This window comes from Ictidomys tridecemlineatus, chromosome 8 (assembly GCF_052094955.1).
Source record: "Ictidomys tridecemlineatus isolate mIctTri1 chromosome 8, mIctTri1.hap1, whole genome shotgun sequence".
Taxonomy (NCBI): Eukaryota; Metazoa; Chordata; class Mammalia; order Rodentia; family Sciuridae; genus Ictidomys; species Ictidomys tridecemlineatus.
Window position 1 is genome coordinate 10,122,065 of NC_135484.1, and position 19,967 is coordinate 10,142,031.

At 43.2% G+C, this 19,967-nt stretch overlaps 1 protein-coding gene across 9 annotated transcripts in view; it reads right to left on the minus strand.

Annotated features, from left to right (window-relative positions):
- Window positions 1-16,079, minus strand: part of Arid1b (AT-rich interaction domain 1B) — a 394,730-nt gene extending 378,651 nt beyond the window's left edge. For 3 of the 9 annotated variants that reach the window (XM_078018840.1, XM_078018836.1, XM_078018839.1), the window contains exon 1: window positions 13,965-16,079. In XM_078018840.1, the coding sequence (XP_077874966.1) occupies window positions 13,965-15,749 (1,785 nt within the window). In that variant the 5' untranslated portion in view covers window positions 15,750-16,079. The remainder of the gene's footprint in view (window positions 1-13,964) is intronic. The other 6 variants (XM_021723928.2, XM_078018837.1, XM_078018841.1 and 3 more) reach the window with 3 other exon arrangements.
- Between the last annotated feature and the right edge of the window lie 3,888 nt (window positions 16,080-19,967).

Below are 19,967 nucleotides of genomic sequence, written 5' to 3' on the forward strand. Positions count from 1 at the left end.
AACTCCAGTAACAGCCACACTGAAATAAGTCCAGATGGAAGAGAATCTACACTTCTCTTTAAACATCTACAGTGTCCTTTGATAACTCTAAGCAATGAACTAGATTGTGGTATGCAGTTCCCCTGACGGGTGAATGTAAATTAATGCTCAGTAACACTATGGGAAAAACCCAATGGCCACCCTTGTGCCCTTGCAGCACGGCTGCTTTTCTCATCTTTGTCTGATAGTGACTGTGGAGTCTTACAATAAAACCCTGCAGTTATAACAATGTACTTTTACATGTATTAACAATGACCAAAAAGTACGCTTTTTGAAGTATTACTTCCAGCTCTTCTATGGCCTTCCAGAGAAGAGGCAGACTCCGCAGCCCAATGGTGGCCTGTGAATGTCTACTCCCAAGGGTGGTCCTGATGCACAACTGGATTTGAGAAAAACTCCTTAATTCTACCAGTTTGCTCGTCTATCAAACAGACTTACAAGACTGTTGGGAGATGCAGTGTGCCTGGCACACACAGTAGGTATCCCAATAACTGCAGCTGTTCCTACTACGGAACACCACACTATTAGTCAGGTCTCTAAAGCTGCAATTCTTCATTTGAAAAGAAGCAAACATTTACCAGTTTTACCAATCATCCTGACCAGAATGAGAGGCTAAGTTCATCTCCCCATCTCAGGGCCCCAGGCAGACCACCCTTTTCAAAAATCATACAAGCCCGGCTACTGACTCACTCGCACTGATATTTTTCTTGCCTCGTCTGCACCGCTGGCCACTCTCCTGCACTGGTGCCCTCTGCTCTCCCAGGAGGACTACCCTATGCTTGGTTACAGGCTGGCCTTGAGGATTCTCCAACCAGAGTTCCTGTCTGCCTCCTGGGGGGCTGTCACCCTCCACATCCACTCTTCCTTCAGCAGATGGGGATGCACTTCTGCTCCATCTTTCCAGCTGCACCCAAACATGCCAGCAGCACTACAGTCCTGTCCTCCAGGGACTGTCACCTTCACATCTTCAATGAGTGAAGAGCCCTGAAAGCAACACATTCTGTGTGGTCATGATCAGACACTTTCCTAATAACCTTATTGTTCCTCACAGGAAACAGAAGCAAGTCTTCCTCAGGTCAGAAGATGACTTTGCTTCCCCCTTAGCCCACTGCATCCATTAGGCACACGCCCCGCAGATGTCCGAAGGAATCACCTCTTTCGTACCCCAAGGAAAGAGCTGCGTATCAAGAAAAATTCCCAGCACCTGGGACAGAGGCTCTGATGCCTAATAGTATTTCATTAGCCCTAGTGTACACAGAAACGCTCAGCCTGAAAGCCACACAAAAGCATTCGTAAGTTTTCAACTGCCCTAATCACCCTCCTTTTGCCAAGAAACTAGCTGGAGTACTACTTCAGACCTATTATTCTCAGAAAGAGAAATTTCCTTCTGAATACTCTGTGTATCAACCTAATCAAGTATCATGACTATTATTTATACTGAGTTGTACTTTAATTCCAAGTGTGTACATTAACAAGGCAAAGATAAACTTCTTTTTTAAAAAAATATTTATTTATTTATTTTTTAGTTCTCGGCGGACACAACATCTTTGTTGGTATGTGGTGCTGAGGATCCAACCCGGGCCGCACGCATGCCAGGCGAGCGCGCTACCGCTTGAGCCACATCCCCAGCCCAAAGATAAACTTCTTTTAAAACTATTTTACCTAGTAATTCTAGTTTTATCCAAAATTTCATTGTTCATCAATTACAGTTATTAATCATTACAAAACTGAGTGAGAACTCTCATGTGAGTTGAGTTCTAAGCACCAATTCATTCCAGAATTTTACAGCACAAAGCCAAGAAGAGCTGTCATACGAGTATCAGAAACGTATCTCTGTGTTTCTTTGAAAGGTCCACCTAAATTAAATGCATCTAAGGCCACATATCTGCCCACAGTATTAAAAGTATTTAATTCTAAAGTATCATTTAAAAAATGAACAAAAATTCAAGAGATTTCAAAAACAGGCTGGAAAGGAAGAGAAAGAGTAGTCAGAACTTATTAGAAAAGCCTACAATGAGAACTTCTTTTTCTAAGTCAACACTGTCCTTCCATCTGGCTGGCTGCTGCACTGCAGGTCCTGCACCTCGGCAAGTCCGTCACCCACTCCGCGCGAGTTTCCGCGCTGGCCCAGGGAGAAAGCCCGCCTGCCTGTCCAAACTGCCTGGGCTGTCTGTGCACGTTCCATGTGAATCCAATTTCCTTGCATTACCTCTGCCCAGGTCAGGGATGAATGGCTGTCAAATTCCCAGTGGAATAAAAAGAAAAACCCTTTCTTCCTGAGGCAGCAAGTTTCAATTCACAGAGCACATGGCTAATCTACATGTGTGAAGGTCACGGCACTTCAGTCAGAGAGGTTAAGAATGGAGCAGCTCACGTAAGGGGCTGTCTTAAACATCTTGGCATGATGCCCAACAAGTAAGATTGTTGAAAAGCAATAGATAGCTTCTGGCAACAGCAAGGGGGAAATATTTTGATCATGTGATGCTGTACACACTACCTAGTTTATTTCACATATGAAATACTTTCCCAGTCCCTAAAAAATACCACATACATAAAACAAATACAGATTTCAGCTTCACCAGTTTAGCTATGCTAGCACAAGTCCCTCTTCAAAAAATAATTTATATGAAATTTCTAGATGCGCTAATAAAACTTCAACATACTGACAACTGGTTGGCTCAAATATCTTACCAGCTGACTACAACTTCTTTGCATTAGCTTTTCAATGAAGCATGAAACTACTTAGACCACAAAAGGATATTTAGGCTACAAAAATCATATTCCTTTAAGTTATTCAAGCGTCACTGTCTTAAATACAATTCCTCTTCGCCATTACCCCTCATTCTCTCCTTCTCACTAATCACGTAGCTCCACGGACATCACAGAACTTACTAAGACAAAACACAAAACTGCTTTTTGCCTCCAGTTTTCATTAACCAATTGCTGAATAAAATACTGGTGTTTAAAAGTGCTCGTGGTTCTGAACAATCTCAAGTGGAGGAGGAGGGACAAGGTCTCACCATACAGGATGGACACCAGGTGAAGGGGATGAAACCCAGAACTGTGAGCAAGTCTCCACTGCAGGACCGGCCCTTCCTGCCCCATCCAATGATTAGAAGATGCTGGCTCTAAGGCAAGGAAGGGAAGGTTCTCAAGGCCAGCAAACTCCTAACCAGTGTGACTATGATTTTAACCTATTTAATACAGGGAGAAAATTAATTAGAAGCAAAAGTCCAATTTGGAAGTTGTCTGCCTACCAACAACTTCCCTCAACTCAAAATTCAAATCACTTTGAGGCCAGAGCTATTCAATCCATATTTCCAATTAAGTGGAATAGGAAGCAATACAAAAATCTCCCACAAACTATCTTGATTAATTTATTCACCAATACTTACTTAGTAACCTAAGGATCCCTTTATGCTAAACAGGGAACACAATGTACAAATATTCTCTGGATACATATTTATCTGGACAGACCAGTGCCCTACACACCTAGGTCACAAAGTATTTGTTGATAGTTTGATAAGAGCAAAGCTAAATTCTTCAAATATCAATATTTTGAAGTTATGTTTCCTTTCTTAAAAGTATGACTATTTTTTAAGAAACATAAAAACTACAACAGACATTTTTAAAATGCTCAATAACTTTGACTAGACATTTGACAAGGTAAAGAGAAACAGAGGGGCTGGACAGGGTTGCGCACCAGGCAGTCAGTCAGTACCTTATAAAGGCTACTCCTCAAAATAAAAAACACAACTCTACAAATTAACTATAGTTTCTCATTCCTATAGAAATGAGGAACTATAAAGCACAGAGAAATAAAGTAACTTGCCTGAGGTCACACAGCTAGTAACTGTCCAAACTTCAGATCTTCTAACCTGGGTTCTGGCTCTTGAGCTTGCCCCTGCTTCCATCAGGTTAACTTCTGCTCATCAACCAAGTCTTAGCTGATCAGCAGGTGCCTTCTGTTCCTACCCCAATCCTCAACCTAGTCTATGTGAAGTGCCCCCCTAACAAAACTTCTTTACGCTGCCTCAGTGGACATGTTTACTTGTCCTTAATCATCAGGCCCTAGTCACCAAAGGACTCCACAATCAAATACAGTGCAAAACACACAGCAGGCACCACATGTGTCTGATGCCCATATTCTTGCCATGATGGCAAGAAGCCCTGACACATATAAAACTGTTCAATAACTGAAACCTGTCAATGTACTTGAAGCACCTTGTCCAGTAGATCTAATGGTTTCTTCTCACTTACTGCAGTCAATTATTTTTCTGCAGTGCTAGTTTGCCTACTAAGAATGCATACATGCCATGGCATAGACAGAAAGAAAACCTCCTCTTTGGGACACAAAATCATCACTTTGATTTTATTAACATATATACTTACAACTGGGCTTCTCTGTTTTAAATATGAATAAATTGTGATATATCCCTCTCTGTCAAAAAATAAATAAATAAAACTGTTCAATAAGGGTAAGAAATGACCCAAATATTACATTCTTTGTGCTAATGATAATGTGAAGTCATTTCTTTCATAAAACATCATATGGATGGCACCCAAAATAAAATCCAAATTAGGATCACTTTCTCATCAACATCACAGCACCTAAGAACAATCTGCAAGCACAGTCTGTCTGTCCAGTACAGCCTGGGCAGACTTCCTCGCAACGGATATTGAAAATGGGTAACACAGTCTTCAGAAAATATTCATTTTGGATACATAATCAACTACTCTTCAAGCATGTTTTAGATGATGCATTTTGAGGGACATAGTCTTTCTGAGTAAGAGCTGCAAAAGAAAAATGTAGTCATTTACCTTAAATTCTACTTGGTAAAACACCAAGAGTTGATGATAATTCATCAGGGAGAATTATGGGTCATAGGCTATATTTACACTCTGTATCTGAAGCCCAAGAGGTGCTCAGTAAGTATTTGTTCATAATAGAATTAAATTTTGTTTTATAAATCTCATAATAAAACAAACGGAACTGTCTTTACTTGTTTGAGGCAGCTCCTGGCATTCTCAGAATTGACATTCCCCTTTTCAACTATTTAACAGCAGTCCTAACCTCCAGGTATAATAAATTACAATTCTGCTAGGGACCAAATATGAATATACTCAGTGAAGTTGAAGAAGACACGGAAGCAAGTTATTTAACCAATAAGAAGCCAAAGTCGGGCTGGGGTTGTGGCTCAGTGGTAAAGCGCTTGCTAGCAAGTGTGAGGCACTGGGTTTGATCATCAGCACCACATAAAAATAAATTAAATAAAGGCATGCTGTCCATCTACAACTACAAAAAAAATTTTAAATAAACAAATAAAGATATTGTGTCCATCTACAACTAAAAAATTTAAAAAAGAAAAAGAAAAGAAAAAGCCAAATTCCAGCACCCAGAAGCTTCAAATTTTAAATTTAAGATTCTAGTTTTAAATTTTTGAAATTTTGTTCCTTGGCAAAAACTAGTACTCCTGAAAAGCCAATCATTTTTGCAGGTCATTTGCTAGTGACTTTTGTAACCAGAAGAAAGAACTTAATAATTAACACTAATCCTGGAACCGTGACCGGAGTAGAAATTTGGGTATAATGACATCAGCCCACTGCAGCTCTACCGGTAACCAAATCCAAGAGTTCCGATCAGTACCAAACCACATTTCTTGGGGAAAATTACAATAGAATGCGCAAAAAGTGAGTCTTAACATAGGCCTCGGTTTGTATTCACTGGCCATGCCTGGAACCTGGTGCAGCTTAATAGGCTGTGCAGTGGCGCTGAGGTGATCAGGCACTCTCTGCAAACAATTCACAGTGGCACAGGATTTGGAGCAGGGAGGGTTTGGGCATCCCTAACTGTCAGAGGCAAGGGCTTGTCCTCAACCGTACCCTGAAGTGCGGCAGCACAAGGCATAGAACAAGAAACCCAGTCCCAGCCCTCTTGGGAAGGCAGGTGGGCAAAGAGGACACACCAAAGGTTTTACCTCCAAGACTTCAGCAGAGGTTTCCACAACCCAGCCTGTAGCAACATTCCAGACAAGGAAACTGGGCCCCTGCTGGATGGAAGAGTGAATAGGCACCCAAGTCCCCAAATGAGCCCATGTCTGACTTACTTCCAAGCCATGCTTTCCACTGCATTGAACCCCTCATAAGACAGTCTTTTCTCTCATAAATCCTCATAATCATAAATACACTGATATTCTCTTAGGAAATAGTCTGCTTCTTCAGAAAGATACCTGCTCAGCAGTAGCAACGTTTGACATTTGTTTCCAAGGTCACTGGGTAAAATGAAATTATTATTAAAAAATATTCACTGGAAACAAAATTTAAAGGATCTCACACTGGGCTTATAGCTTGATGTATGGATAGTTCTTAATATTTCAAAAATTAGATGCCAAATTCTTGATCAATTTTGGAATTACCAATCATTTTTTAAAAATCAAGCTATGAAGTTTGGCAAATAGTTGAACTTCTAAGATGCTCATCATAAAAAGAAACAGGAGATGATACTAAGAATTCCGGAACTGCCTCCACTCATCATCACTGCCTCGTTTTCTGAAAGGTTTATTTCAGGACCCAGAAGCAGTAGCTGAATTTACTCCTCAGCCAGCATACATTATCTAAACAGTTACCAAAAATACCCCAGCAATCTAAGTGTCTTCCTAAATCTGAGCAGACTGTTTAACTTTTTTCCAAGAGTCTGTGTAATGTAGAAAACTGAGAAAAAGAAAAAGGACCATTCTATATAAATTTGAAAGTGATTATATTTTCCCTTTTTTAGTTATTATTCTCTGTAGTGGATCTACATTTTGCTCTGGCACAAAGCCAATACCTGACTGGGAGAAATGGAAAAGCCACATCCTATCAAGCACAATGACTTGTGTTGCCCAAATCCACTCCCTCACCCGAAAAACTGGGCCACTAGGCTGCTGACCCACAATGCTGCTACAGACACTCTGTTAAAATGAGCTAGTTCTAACTCAATGATGCCAAAATCCGTAATCCAGGGAGCAAACACAAGCGCCAGCAGCAACCCAGACCCTAGCCACTGCCTACATCTCACTCAGGCTGAGTGAGAAAATGTGTGCTCCGTAAGGAGTAACCATCTGATTGCTGGGAGTGGACATTTATGGAACAGACACCTGACAGCACACACAAATACTAAAATGTCTATGCCTTAAAGAAATAATTGCTGCTTCTTAAGGAGCAGTCCATTTCCTCTGTGTCCTCCATGAAATCCGGCGCTAAAAGTACGTAATTGAAATGTGAAGAGGTGGCTACCTTTCAGCATCCACAGCAATTAAAAAACAATTCTAATATTTTATATACACTCACACACACACACACACACACACACACACACATACACGGGCACAAAGGCTGTTCATAAGAAAGAAGTATCCCTTTGCAGCAGCCTTTAAAATGTAATTAAAAGGCCAACTGTCTTAGTTTAGGAATTTTTCTATGTACAGAGAATTTCTATGTACGGAGATAAAAGCTAATGACATGAGGTGAAGCACAAAACCCTACCAAAGAGGACACAGCATCACCTGGCCTGGCTGTCTGCCCTGGGCGGGTGAATGAGAAGCCCAAATACCCACAACACAGCAAGAACGGGGAAAATGACCACCATCAATGGTCTTCGATACTAGGAGAAAAACAAAACTAAATGTTTAAGAGAGGCTAAGGGCTGGGGCTATAGCTCAGTGGCAGAGTGCTTGCCTAGCATGTGTGAGGCACTGGGTTGGATCCTTAGCACTTACATAAAAATAAAATAAAATAAAGGTATACTGTCCATTCATAACTACAAAAAAAATTTAAAAAGAGAGAGGCTAAAAATGCAAATGATAAGAGAACTATGAAAAGGGAAGAGTTCATGGTAAGAGCTCCTTTCTACACCCTATCATCCAAACAAGTCCCAGGTTTCACTCAAAAAGAAACAAACCAAAAACACCCCAAACCTTCAAACTTCAGAAAAATTCCAAAAAGCTGCTATTAAACTTTCAATGACACATCTGCAATAAAACAATTAACCTAAATGATACAGCTGCAAAAAGAATCTGCGAAGATTATTATAAAGTTAGAAGGGGGAAGAAGTGATGGACTGATTAAAAAAAAAAAACGAAAAAGATTACCAGCACTTCCAGGGGCTGCAGAGGAAGACTTCATTAACAGACTAAGAAAAGGTAAAGCTGACTAGCACAGAAACAAGATCACTTAGAATACACAGCAATAGCAAGCGATTTCAAAGTCTGACATGAAGAATTCGAAGAGAAAAACACTTTAGGAAGATGAAAATGTGTTGAACTAGATGGTGGTGATGGCCGTACAGCAATGTGAACATATTTAATGCCAATGGCTTGTATGCCTCTAAACGGGTAAAATGGTAAATTTTACATTATGTGTGTTTTACCACTATAAGAAAATATACACCTGCATGTATAAATTTTTAAGCACCCCATTACCAAAAAAAAAAGGCAGCACAGCATTGTCCATGAAAGACTTTCTCCTCTTCAGTAAGTAGGACCTCCCCTGTAGAGTTGTCACCTAATAAGTCTTATCTAGGTTTTGAGACTCATCTTTCCTGAAGGCCAGATGAGATACTAAGAAGTGCACCCTGTAGGGTGAGAAGATCCAGATAGGCCGGGTCTCAGCTAGTTCCAAAGGACTGTCTTGCTACAATAGTCCACTCCAGATTCTGCTGCCATCTACCTCATTTTAATAATGGAAATAAGAGGGTCTACTGGTAAACCAGATAGGCTTTAGACTTCAAGGCTTTAGTCTCTTTCTCAGCAACGAACATCATTCAAGAAACAATTTAATTTCATCATTAATTCATCTGTCAAATAGTAGCCCTCTAATATTCTTGGCATTGATCCATACGTAAGTGAGTTTGAAAACTGCCTGCTGGACCCAATTCAAATAAGTAAATCTAAGGAAATACTTTTTGCTATTACTATAGGTTAAAAACTTTGAAAGTAAAATATGTTGGTTGAAAACATACTGTGGACTCATGTATGGTATTTTGATAAATTCACTTATTCAGTTAATGTGAATCATTAAAACTATAGGTTGTAAACCAATAATACAACATATGTAGATGTTACCATAGGGTAAAATAATATATGCTTATGGACATGCAGATAATGATAACAAATGATACCTAAATTATTTCCTTTACATCAAATTTCTAAAAGAAAAAGAGACTAAAGTATACCAAAATCAGAATTAATTTACTGAATCACCCCCATTAAACCAAAAAGGACAATTTACTCTTGTGCAAATAACCTCCAAACTAGAAAAAAACAATACAGTACTGCATTCTAGGTTTGTGAAATGTAAACACACTCGTGGTGGCTACAAACTTCTGCTTGGTGCTCCTCCCCCACGCTGCAGGGAACTAGGATTTGGGATTCCTCAGCCTGGAGCAGCACACACAGCAAGTGTGCACAGCTCAGCTTTCCAGGTGCACAGAGACTCGCAAAAGCCTCCTGTTGGAGGAAAGACACCTCTAAGAAAGGACACAATTGAAAACTAGCCAAAGTCAAAAAAGCCTAAGAGGTGGGATTTGGCCACAGCATTGTAAAATGTCACAAAATTTTTATAACATCCATTTTGAAAATCTAAATATTGCAAAAAAAAAAATAATAAGGTTGTTTTACCAATATTAATTTCAGCCTCCATAAATCTGTGGTTTTTCAGAAACACATAACAGTTCTATCAAACAAAAATATCAAACTTAAATGAACATCAACACACAAGACAAAATGAAAGTGACACGAGTGAAATCTCAGTCCCTTTGCACAAAATATGGCTCAAAGCACACAGATCCAGGACCTGGGGATCATCAGCTGGTGTACAGTGAGAAACGCCTCCTGATCTAGGACCGGCATAACCTAAAACAGCTCTAGTCCAAATCCAAATCTGCATCACCTATCAGCCCACAAAATGAGGAGAAAAATGTCTTGGGCCTCAACCAAATGTAAATCAAACCACCCGCCTCATAGGAGAGGAACGGGTTAAGGAAACCAGCCGATCCTCACCGTTTGCAGTGAGGTCAGTTCCTATCACATCCGAAGTTGTCCTTTTAAATATACCCAACTCCAAATTATACAGGAATAAAAGCCATTAATAAAAAACAGAGCCAAAATTTCCACCCCATTCTATTACACCTGCTTTCTTTAAAAGAAGTCCTTCTAGGGAAACTATAAAATGAGCTTATATTAAAGTCTTATTGGACATTGTCTTATATTTTTTAAATTGGTTCTCAAACCAGAATTCATAGTACTTTTATACTGGAGTAAGGATGCTTTTCTCTTCATTAAAAATATAGTAAAGGAACAAGATTTAGAGGTTAAGTACATTAATCAAAGTGTCCAAGTATGGTCTGCATTATTTTCATATCCATAACACACTTCTGAGGCAATACAATGTTGAGAAAAATGGAACAAATATACAAAAAACCTGGTCAAAAACTCTTCCTTAAAAGCAGACAAATAAACCAAAGTAAAAAAGGATTCCAGTTTCCCACAACAGACCAAAGGTAAAAATGTGTTGTTCCCTAGAAGGTACTCAATGATTTAGTATTAATATAAACATAAATTTAAGTGATAGCTGTCTAATGGTGGTTACCACTAAGAAAACAACAATAACAACAACCACCAAAAAAAAAAAAAAAAACGAAAAGATCAAGTAGCACAAAAATCAGGATTCACAATAAAAACAATTTTAAGCCATAAATAATTTTATCCCATGTAACAGAAAAACAGAAAAGTGTAAACATTTTGCTACATTTTCTTTTTAAAATGATAGGCCTTTTGTATGAATCACCAATTTCACCTATATATACCTTCTGTGGCAAATTTAGGCCACAAAAATCTTTATAAGATTTAAAATATCAAATAACCTAAAATTTCATAGGGGAGTAAGCAGGTAATCTTAAGATACAATGTATCTTATGCACACCTTAAGGTAATCAGTAATAAGTTTGCTGATTCCTGCTTTGTAAAGCCAGCTAATCACTTCTCTTTTAATGGTAAGACTCTTTTTTATTACATTGTATTAAATTCTATAAAAATGAAAATAAAATAGCATGAATGGAATTCAATACAAACGTGGACATCATAAAATCTCTGTCTGAACTGACCTCAGTGTTCCTTTTAAGACTGCTCTATCTGAATACTTATCTCAAAAAAATCCAGTAACAAACTCAATCATAAAATGATTTACTTCACTCTAAAGACTCCCTCCAATGTGCTTTATTCCCAATTACAAAAACATTTGCTACCCAGTATAAACATTTCTTAAAATCAAAAATGAAACTAAATATATTCAAGCTCAAAATTTTTTTTCATTATTTAACAAAATGATTTAATAGCATTTTATGACCTATAGTCAGGTGGTAATTTAATACTTTCGACAAATGACTGTTTCTAATAATTATCATATAACAAATACTAAATAACACTAGCCTTCCAAAAAGAAAAGGGGGGGAATATAAAAAAGACATTCCACATGTTTTTAGTTAGGTACCAAAAAGAATCTGTGAATCGAGGTCGTATGTTCTGTCGGTTTCCCCCTCAAAGATAAAAAGCTATTCCCAAGGATCACACTGAGGACAAAATGGACTCACTCTCATTTAAAGAAATCAAAATATTTAAAATGATTGGTATCACTAAAAAATAATACTTTAAAGTAACATGGACCTAAATATGCCTCTAACTTCATTTGTTTGCAGTTTACAAAGATGAGAATTTTAGACAACCCCTTTAAAAACAAGCTGACAAAGCAAATCTTTTTAAAACTAATTACATGGGTTTATTTATATTTTTCTTTAATATTTGTACTTGTATGAATCAAAAATAAAAACTGAAATCACAATATTTTCATCAAGAATAGGAAACACTACCATTAAAAGGAAAACTCCATTAACCAAAGATGTTAAACCAAGATTCACATGATGATTTGTTAAATTTAGGCCTTTCCTGGCTCTAACAATTCTTTCCTCTAATATACGATTATTATTTAAATACACCTTCCTAAAACAAATGAGCTAACTAAAATCATATAAACCATCACTGTTATTCCCTTTTAACAGATTAGAATTTTTAAAGATTTCATAGCATTAAGATGTCTACGAAAGAAAAATTATTTGGAAGAAACACCCAATACAACTTGTCTATAATGCAGTTTAAATAATCCACTGTGTAAGCAGTTTAAATAATGCTAACCTATTTTGTCACCTAACAAAATAATCAAAGAAAAAGATTCCTAAATTGTCCAAATCAAAAACAAATAGAAAATGATTCCTACCATTTCACAGGGATATCCATAGTTTCTATTTTAACTAATTGTCCACTGCAAAAATTATGGTTTTCTCATTTCGTTCTTTTTAAATATGCCAATTCAAAGTAAAACTCCTTATCCACAAGCGTCTTAAAACAGTCACAATTATTAAAACACAAATCACTAAAAATGTATAGCTTTAATCTTGTCATATTAAATACCACCAAAAGATGCTGCGTTTTGGAATGTTAAAATTTTTGTTATATTATGAATGCTGATGCACTCAAAAATTCTTTCACTATTTAATTTGTAAAGAGCAGTCTTTTATAAATGCTTGGCAAATCCAAAAATTTTGGTACAATTTGTGGTTTAATTACTTTTTAGTGGTCCAATCTTCAGCCTACAAATAAAGTCCATGATACATGAAATGTCCACATTGTTAGATTGTCAAAGATCTGAGTTTTGTAAATGTTCAATACTGAACCCCAGCATAATGTTTTTCTGTATTTAATCCTCTTATTAATAACTATGATTCAAAACAATTTAAGCTCTAAATAATATTCCACCTTCCATCTGCTTGTAATAGAGTTATTATTTGTGGCAAGAATTTTTGTGACTGTACTGCTCAGCACTTCTATTTACATCAGCAGTGCTAAATGCCCAATGGTGAGAGGGGAGCCAATCAGATGGCAGATTAGATGTCAACTCAGAGGCAGCTGTCTGGAGACTATTACAGCCAGTTTACCTCCACAATTCAAATTCCAAACCTTGCAAAGGAGATCAAGTCAGTCTTTAGGCTCAGCCTACTAGCAAGAAACAGCAAGAGTACAGGGCGCTTCCTAGTAGCGTTGTAGGGCTTGGGTGACAGCAAAATAAAGAAAATCCAAATAAATACGATCCAAAAAGACCCATTTTCACAGGTCTAAACTCACTAGCTATACTGAATAAAACGTATGCCTAATCCATGATCAAAAATAAGTTCAATCGATCCGGAATGTGCTCCTTTAACACAGCCTCCCGGCTGAAGGTGACTCCTTGCAGGCAGCCCGAGAGCCCGATAATGGATTTCCCCGGCCGTGCTCGGGAGCCATCGACTGCTTCCCTCCACGCCGCTGCACACTGGCCTCATTCCTGCCAGCAAACGTTCAAACTCCACGCCCGCACCCAGCGCTCTGGCCGGGAAGCCCCGCTGTCACAGGGCTCCCCTCTCTAGCCTGCCCCGACCTCGGAAGCCGAGGGCGACGCAGCGGCCGAAGGAGGGAGAAAGTTCTCCCTCTCGGCCCGGTCGGGGCACGCTGCCGGCGCTGCCAGCGCGGATCCGCTCGGTACCCCAGACCCGCCGCCCCGCTCGGCTCCGCCGCGGCGGGCCTGGGATGGTGGCCCGTCCCGGGGCCTGGGCTCGCCGAGGCGGTGAGGGTGCGAGTCCGCGGCCCGGCCCGCCCGGCGCGGCCCCGCGCGGCCCGGACAGAGCGGCGGGCGCGGGGCGCGCCGAGCCGGGCGGGAGGCGGCCGCGCGAGGAAATGGCCCTGGCGCCGCGCCCCCGCCGCCCCCGCGAGAGACGCGAAAAGTACCCGGCAAAGAAAGAAACTCGGGCTCCGGCGCGCGAGGCCCCGGGCGGAAGCAGGCCCGGCCGGCGCGGGGGTTACCTGGGATCTGCCCATGGTCGGTCCGGGGGTGCCGGGGCTCATCGCCGGGTGACTCCTTTGTTGCGCGGCCGCCCAGGCCGGGCTGGCAGCGGCGTACTGGGCGCCCAGGTCCTTGCCCAAGCCCATGCCCGCGGCCGCCTGCTGGCCGCCCGCCGCCGCCCCCGCCGCCGCCGCCGCCGCCTGGGACTGGGGCTGCGACGGCGGCGGCGGCGGCGCGCTGGGGCTGCTGTAGTCGGGGTAGCTGCCGCCGTAGCTCCGCATCATGGGGCTGGGCGAGGTGAGCAGCTGGTTGAGGGTCGGGGTGGCCCCCGACGGGTGCTGGTTCTGCCCGGCGAAGCGCTGGAAGCCCCCCGCCGCCGCGCCGGCGGCCGCCTTGCTGAGGCTCGCGGCCCCGCTGCCCCCGGGGCCCATCATCATGCCGCCGCCCTGCTGCCGGGGGGAGCTCAGCACCCCGTACCCCGAGGACGAGCCCCCATAGCCGCCGCCGCCGCCTCCTGCTGCTGCTGCCGCCGCCGCGGCCGCCGCCGCCGCCACAGCTCCCGCTCCCGCTGCTGCTGCTGCTGCTGCTGCTGCTGCTGCTGCTCCTCCTGCTCCTCCTCCTCCTCCTCCTCCTCCTCCGCTGCCTCCTCCTCCTCCTCCTCCTCCTCCGCCGCCGCCGCCGCCCGCGCCGGGCCGGCTGTAGCCCGGATAATGGTTGTACTGGCTGTTGGGGTACCCTTCGTGGGAGTTCTGCAGGGGGTCCATGCTGCTGGGGGCACCGGCGGCGGCTGAGGCGGAGTGCATCATCCCCATCCCGGGGCTTTGTTGTCCGCCATGTTGATCAAAGCAAGGCCCAGCGCGGCCGCCGGGGCCGCCGCTAGCAGGGGCAGCGCTGCCATAGTAATTATTAAACTCCGAGACGGCCGCCGGGCCGCCGCCGCCCCCGGGCACGGCGACCGGCGGCTGCTGTGCGCCCAGGGCGCCCAGGCCCGGGTGCTCGTAGCGGCCTCCCGCCGGCTCCCCCATCTTGGGCGGCGCGTCGTCCTCGTCGCCCGGCTTGCTCAGCAGAGGCTGGCCCGGGGGGTCTGCCTGGCTGCCCGCGGCACTGTCCTTGGCGCCTCCATGTTGCGGCTGCTCCATGTCGGGGCCGGGCTGAGGCGCGCCGCCGCCCGCGCCGCCCAGGCTGTTGTTGTTGGAAATGGGATGTTGCTGCTGCTGCTGCTGCTGTTGCTGCTGCTGCTGCTGCTGCTGGAACTGGTTTAGCTGCTGCTGTAGTGCGTGGTGGTGGTGGAGGTGGTGGGCATGGTGGTGGTGGTGGTGGGCATGGTGGTGGTGGTGGTGCTGCTGGTGGGGCGGTGCGGCGGGGGCCTCGCCAACGGCTTTCAGTTTGTGGTTGGGGAGCAGCCCCGTCTCCATGGCCGAGCCCGGGCCCGACGAGGAGGAAGAGGAGGACGCCGCCGCCGCGGAGGAGGAGGAGGACAGCGCGGCGGCGCTTCCACCCTCCTTGAGAGCCGCCTCGGAGCCGCCGCTCTTGGCGCTGTTAGTGCTGGCGGCGGCGGCGGCCGCGGCGCTCGCGCTATGGGCCATGTTCAGTTCGTGACGGGGGTGCAGGGGATGGTGGTGTACACTGTTCAGGCCGCCGCCGCCGTCGCCGCCGCCCCCCAGCATGGGTCCCGGAGCCGCCGCCGCGCCGCGCGCCCCCGCCTCCAGGTCCCGGGCCCCGGGCGCCGGCCGCGGCCCGGGGGGCGCCCGCCGCTCACCGCTGCCCGCCCGTGCCGCCGCCGCCGCTGCTGCCCGCGCGGCCATGATCGCCGCGGCGTGGCGCGGCCGGGCGGGGGGCGGGGGGAGACAATGCCCCCACTTTTTAGTCCGCGGCCCCTCCTGCGCGCATCCACGCGGCCCGCCGGGACGCCGCCGACCCCCTCCCCCTCTGCAGGCCCGCGGGAGCCGCGCGGGCACGCCTTACGGTCTGGGCCAGCTCCCGCTGTGTGCTTTCACGGTGAAAGTTTGGGGTTCAGGTTTAAATGAAACTTTTCTCTTTTCCTCCCTAACCCGGATACGGGTAAATACGCGGCCGCCCGAGCCTGCGGGCCCAGCGCGGCACGCGGGGAGCGAGCGAGCCACAACTATTATCCACTTCTCTCCGATTACTCCTGCGCACTCGCAAAACGCGGACTGGACTCGGCCCCGGGCGCCGCCGCCCGGCGCTGCCTTGCGGGGACCCACCGGCAGCCCGGGTCGGGCCGCGGCGGCGCTCGGGTCCGGCGGCGGGCGGCCGGGCTGCGCGCTGGCTCGGGCGGGCCTCCTGGCCGGAGGCGGCGGCGGCGGCGTGGGCGTTCGTGGCGGCGAGGAGCGAGACCCAGGCGGAAAAGGAGTCTGACGAGCAGACAAAAGAGCGAGAGGGGCTGGGGACAAAGTTCTCCAGTGGCCTCGGAGGTTTCGAGCAGCCGGCAGAGAAAGAAAATATTTGGGCAGTCTGAGCAAAAGCACTGTCTCTCCCAGGAGTTATGTAATTTTCCCACAGCGTTGGCCTCCGTGCCTTGAGTTTGAGCCATCAGCTAATTCTCACAACTTCTTCCAATTGCAACGTTAGGGACGACTGTAAGTGAAGGTTAACAGTGTTCCAGGAGCTCTATGCCCTGTACACAGCAGGAGCTCAATAAATGCTTAAGATTTGACTACAACTGCCCCATAGGTAATGTTTATATAACTCTTGTTAAAGCACCTGGAGTAGGTATGAAACTCAAAGTATTCCCAGAAGAGTATTTTTCTTACATTGCACTTCGATGTCCTCACAATGTGTAGAGTGGTGTGTCATGCACCCCACACTAACATTTAACTAGTGGTGCCCTAATACGGACAGCTAAGTTTTATCTCATATCTTCATAAATCCACATGACCCTTTTCGTTATATTTCAGGGGTTAATATGTGCAATTAACCTCTTGGTATGAGTTCATTTCTAAATAAAACAAAATAGACATTATATTTAATAAATATAAGATCGGTAATGATAGTCAAATCTAATCCTAAACTAGATATACTCTGTGCCTTGATCTCTAAAAAATAATCTGTTGTTTTATCACCAAATAATGTTTTGACGTTTTTTATTAAGAATCTATCACTAGCAACATTTTGAAGATCTTTAATAGCAAGACTTGTTACATAAGCACTGGCTCAGTTGTACTTAGATGGGCACCTTTGTCATTGAGAGAAAGCATTTGAGCTCCCAGAGGTCATGCTGACAGAAATAATATGTAAGATTTTAGTACAGGGTAGTTTTCCAAAATCATTTCATTCTTCAGCTTTTCATAAAACCTAGTTGATTGCAAGTACAGCGGTTATTTGCTAGTTTAAGCTCCAATATGTTACACAACTAAACAGAAAAGATAGATGGGAAAAGCTATTGACTAATTGGTGGGGAGGGGGAATCAGGTGCACACCCAAGGGTCATTATGGAGTGTAGAAACAACAAATTGCAATTCTATGCAAACAACTGGAAAATGGGGTATATCATTTGTAAGAGAGAATAGCAGAACTGTTAGATGAATTCATGCCAAATCATTCATCAGTTTTTGCCAGGAGAATACTACATCTTTGTTAGTATGTCTGTCTGACATTTTTTTCCTGAATTTTCTCTTTTTATTTATTCATATACATACTGATTATACACATTACACCACATAACTTGAATTTTTAAAGTTTTTCATATGCAAATATAAATATACGTGTTATGTGTGTCTATACATATATTCTAAAATCGATTACACATTTATATTTTAGACATTTATATGCATATACTCATAAAAGTGCATTTTTTCAAATTGATAAATATATCGAAAGTCAATTCATACAAGGGTAGCCATGTGTTGCCACTTATTTTCATAACAAATCCTAAAAGGGAAAGTGAGTCACCAAGTTCAGCTCTAGCCCTTTGCTTACAAATATTTTTTAAATATAAGAAAATGACAAAACTAAAAAAAAAAAAAAAAAAGTATGTAAGTTGAAATCTCATTTAATTCTATTGCTTCAGCAAGTCAACTGGAAGATTGCAACCAAGTGGAAAAAAAAGCCCCCACACAATGAAATCAGTCTGCTATAAAAGGGGACACATGCCAGTTTTTCCTCCCCAATGGCAGATGCCACACCCTAAAGCAGACAGAAGGCACTGCAGCCTGTAAGAGAAGCACAACACAAAGCCGGCAGGACTTGGTTTTGTCTTTTAAACCAGGGAGAATGCTAAAATACCTTTTTCTAATGCATCTTTGCTCAAGATAAATAGTGGACTCATATTTATCCAACTTTTCAAACACACCTCAGGAAAACAAAATAAAAGCCTCACAATTCATTTAAAAATCCAGGGCTTAACAAACAAAACAGCAATTGTTAGGGGTCTGTTCCAAAGTGATGAAATAGGCTCATGTTTCACAAAAGGACAATTGGACAATTTCAAGTACAGTTTACAATCTATCATGTCTCTTGCCTCAGTTATATCACAGGGCAATTCAACCTTCTTTATGATGAAATAAGGTACCAAAATCATTGCATTTGTTTTTCTTAATGAGTTCCTTAATTTTACACCTCTTGCCTAAATTTCAAACCACAATGACAACTTTAATAAGTGACTCTAACCGCAAGGAAGCTTTGGAGGTGAAGGCTGAGAGCTGCCTATGGCCTGGGCCACTCTGCCCGCAGACCTCCCACCCACAGGACTCTCCCCAGGCCTTTTTTAGCCAGAGGATTACCCCATTATTTTGTTAAACATTCCTTTTTGGTTACAAAAGATTTTCTTTTTCCTTTTTCTTCTTTTTTTATTATATGAAAATATTAATATTCAAATACTGCTCCTTTTGAATAAGTTTTAGAGCGCTGAATAAAAGCCTCTTCAGCTTGCCCACTGAAAGATTGAGCCAGATGGTAGTTTAAGAATTCCACAGTTCTGTTCTTTTTGCTTCTTCGTGGCCCATCGTAATGTTTGCTTTCAGATTAGTCCCTTCTACTGTTCTACTTATTTACTCGATGGCTGAAGTTATCACGATTCACTGCTCATCATATTTCTCAGTATTCTTTACGTAATTTGGAAGCAATTTAGAATAAAGCCCTGTCAAGGTTTTACAAATAAGAACTATTAAAGAATAAGGCTTTGGATACTTGCTTTCCTTTTAGATTTATGAGAAATGCGATGAATGGAGCTAATGGGATTTCCCTACTGATCTTGGTCAGGGACTTTAAAAAGCACTAAACAATTGTCCTTTTCACTTCTCCGATTTAGACATTAGCAGTGAATGATTGTGAGTCAGTGCAAGATGCGAGATACAACATTTGATCTGAAACAACTATACAAATTATCTCAGGCCCCTAAGTTCAGAATTCAAAACAATTAGAAGGATTCGAAGGAAAAAGAAAAAAAAAAACAAGCAAAAACTATTTTTAAATACAAGAACTAAGACGAAAGAGTAGCTCTATTACACTTAAGAAAACTATAGTGGGGGTAATAAAACACATGGGGATAAACTACATTTCATCATCAACAGATATACCTAGAGTCTACTTTGTCCCGTGTCCTGAGAATAAAATGATGAATATCACCTTGGTCCTGTCCTTAGTAGGGGAGATAAAGATGAACAATTGCACTGAAACACTGAGGTCTGCCCTCAAGGTCATGGAAGATTGGGCCAGCTTAGCCTTGCCTCTCTAACCACACTTCCTGACCTGGGCCATCAGCAGACACCTGACCCTGACCCACAAACTGCATAGCTCTGGCTTGACGCCAGGGGCCCACCATTGTTGAGCCTGGACTTCTAGAATATTGAATCAAATTCATAATCAGGCCCTAAACTTTCTCTCTGAAGCCCCTGGAAACAGTAACAGCAATAAAAATCAATGAAGAAACACCTTATTGCATTTTAAGGCATCGTGCTTTTTATCTTATCATGGACTGTTCATGTCTTGAATGATGTGTAATAAAGATTTTTTTATTACAGTCCGGTTATAACTTTTCTATAACTTTGAGACAAACGTATTCA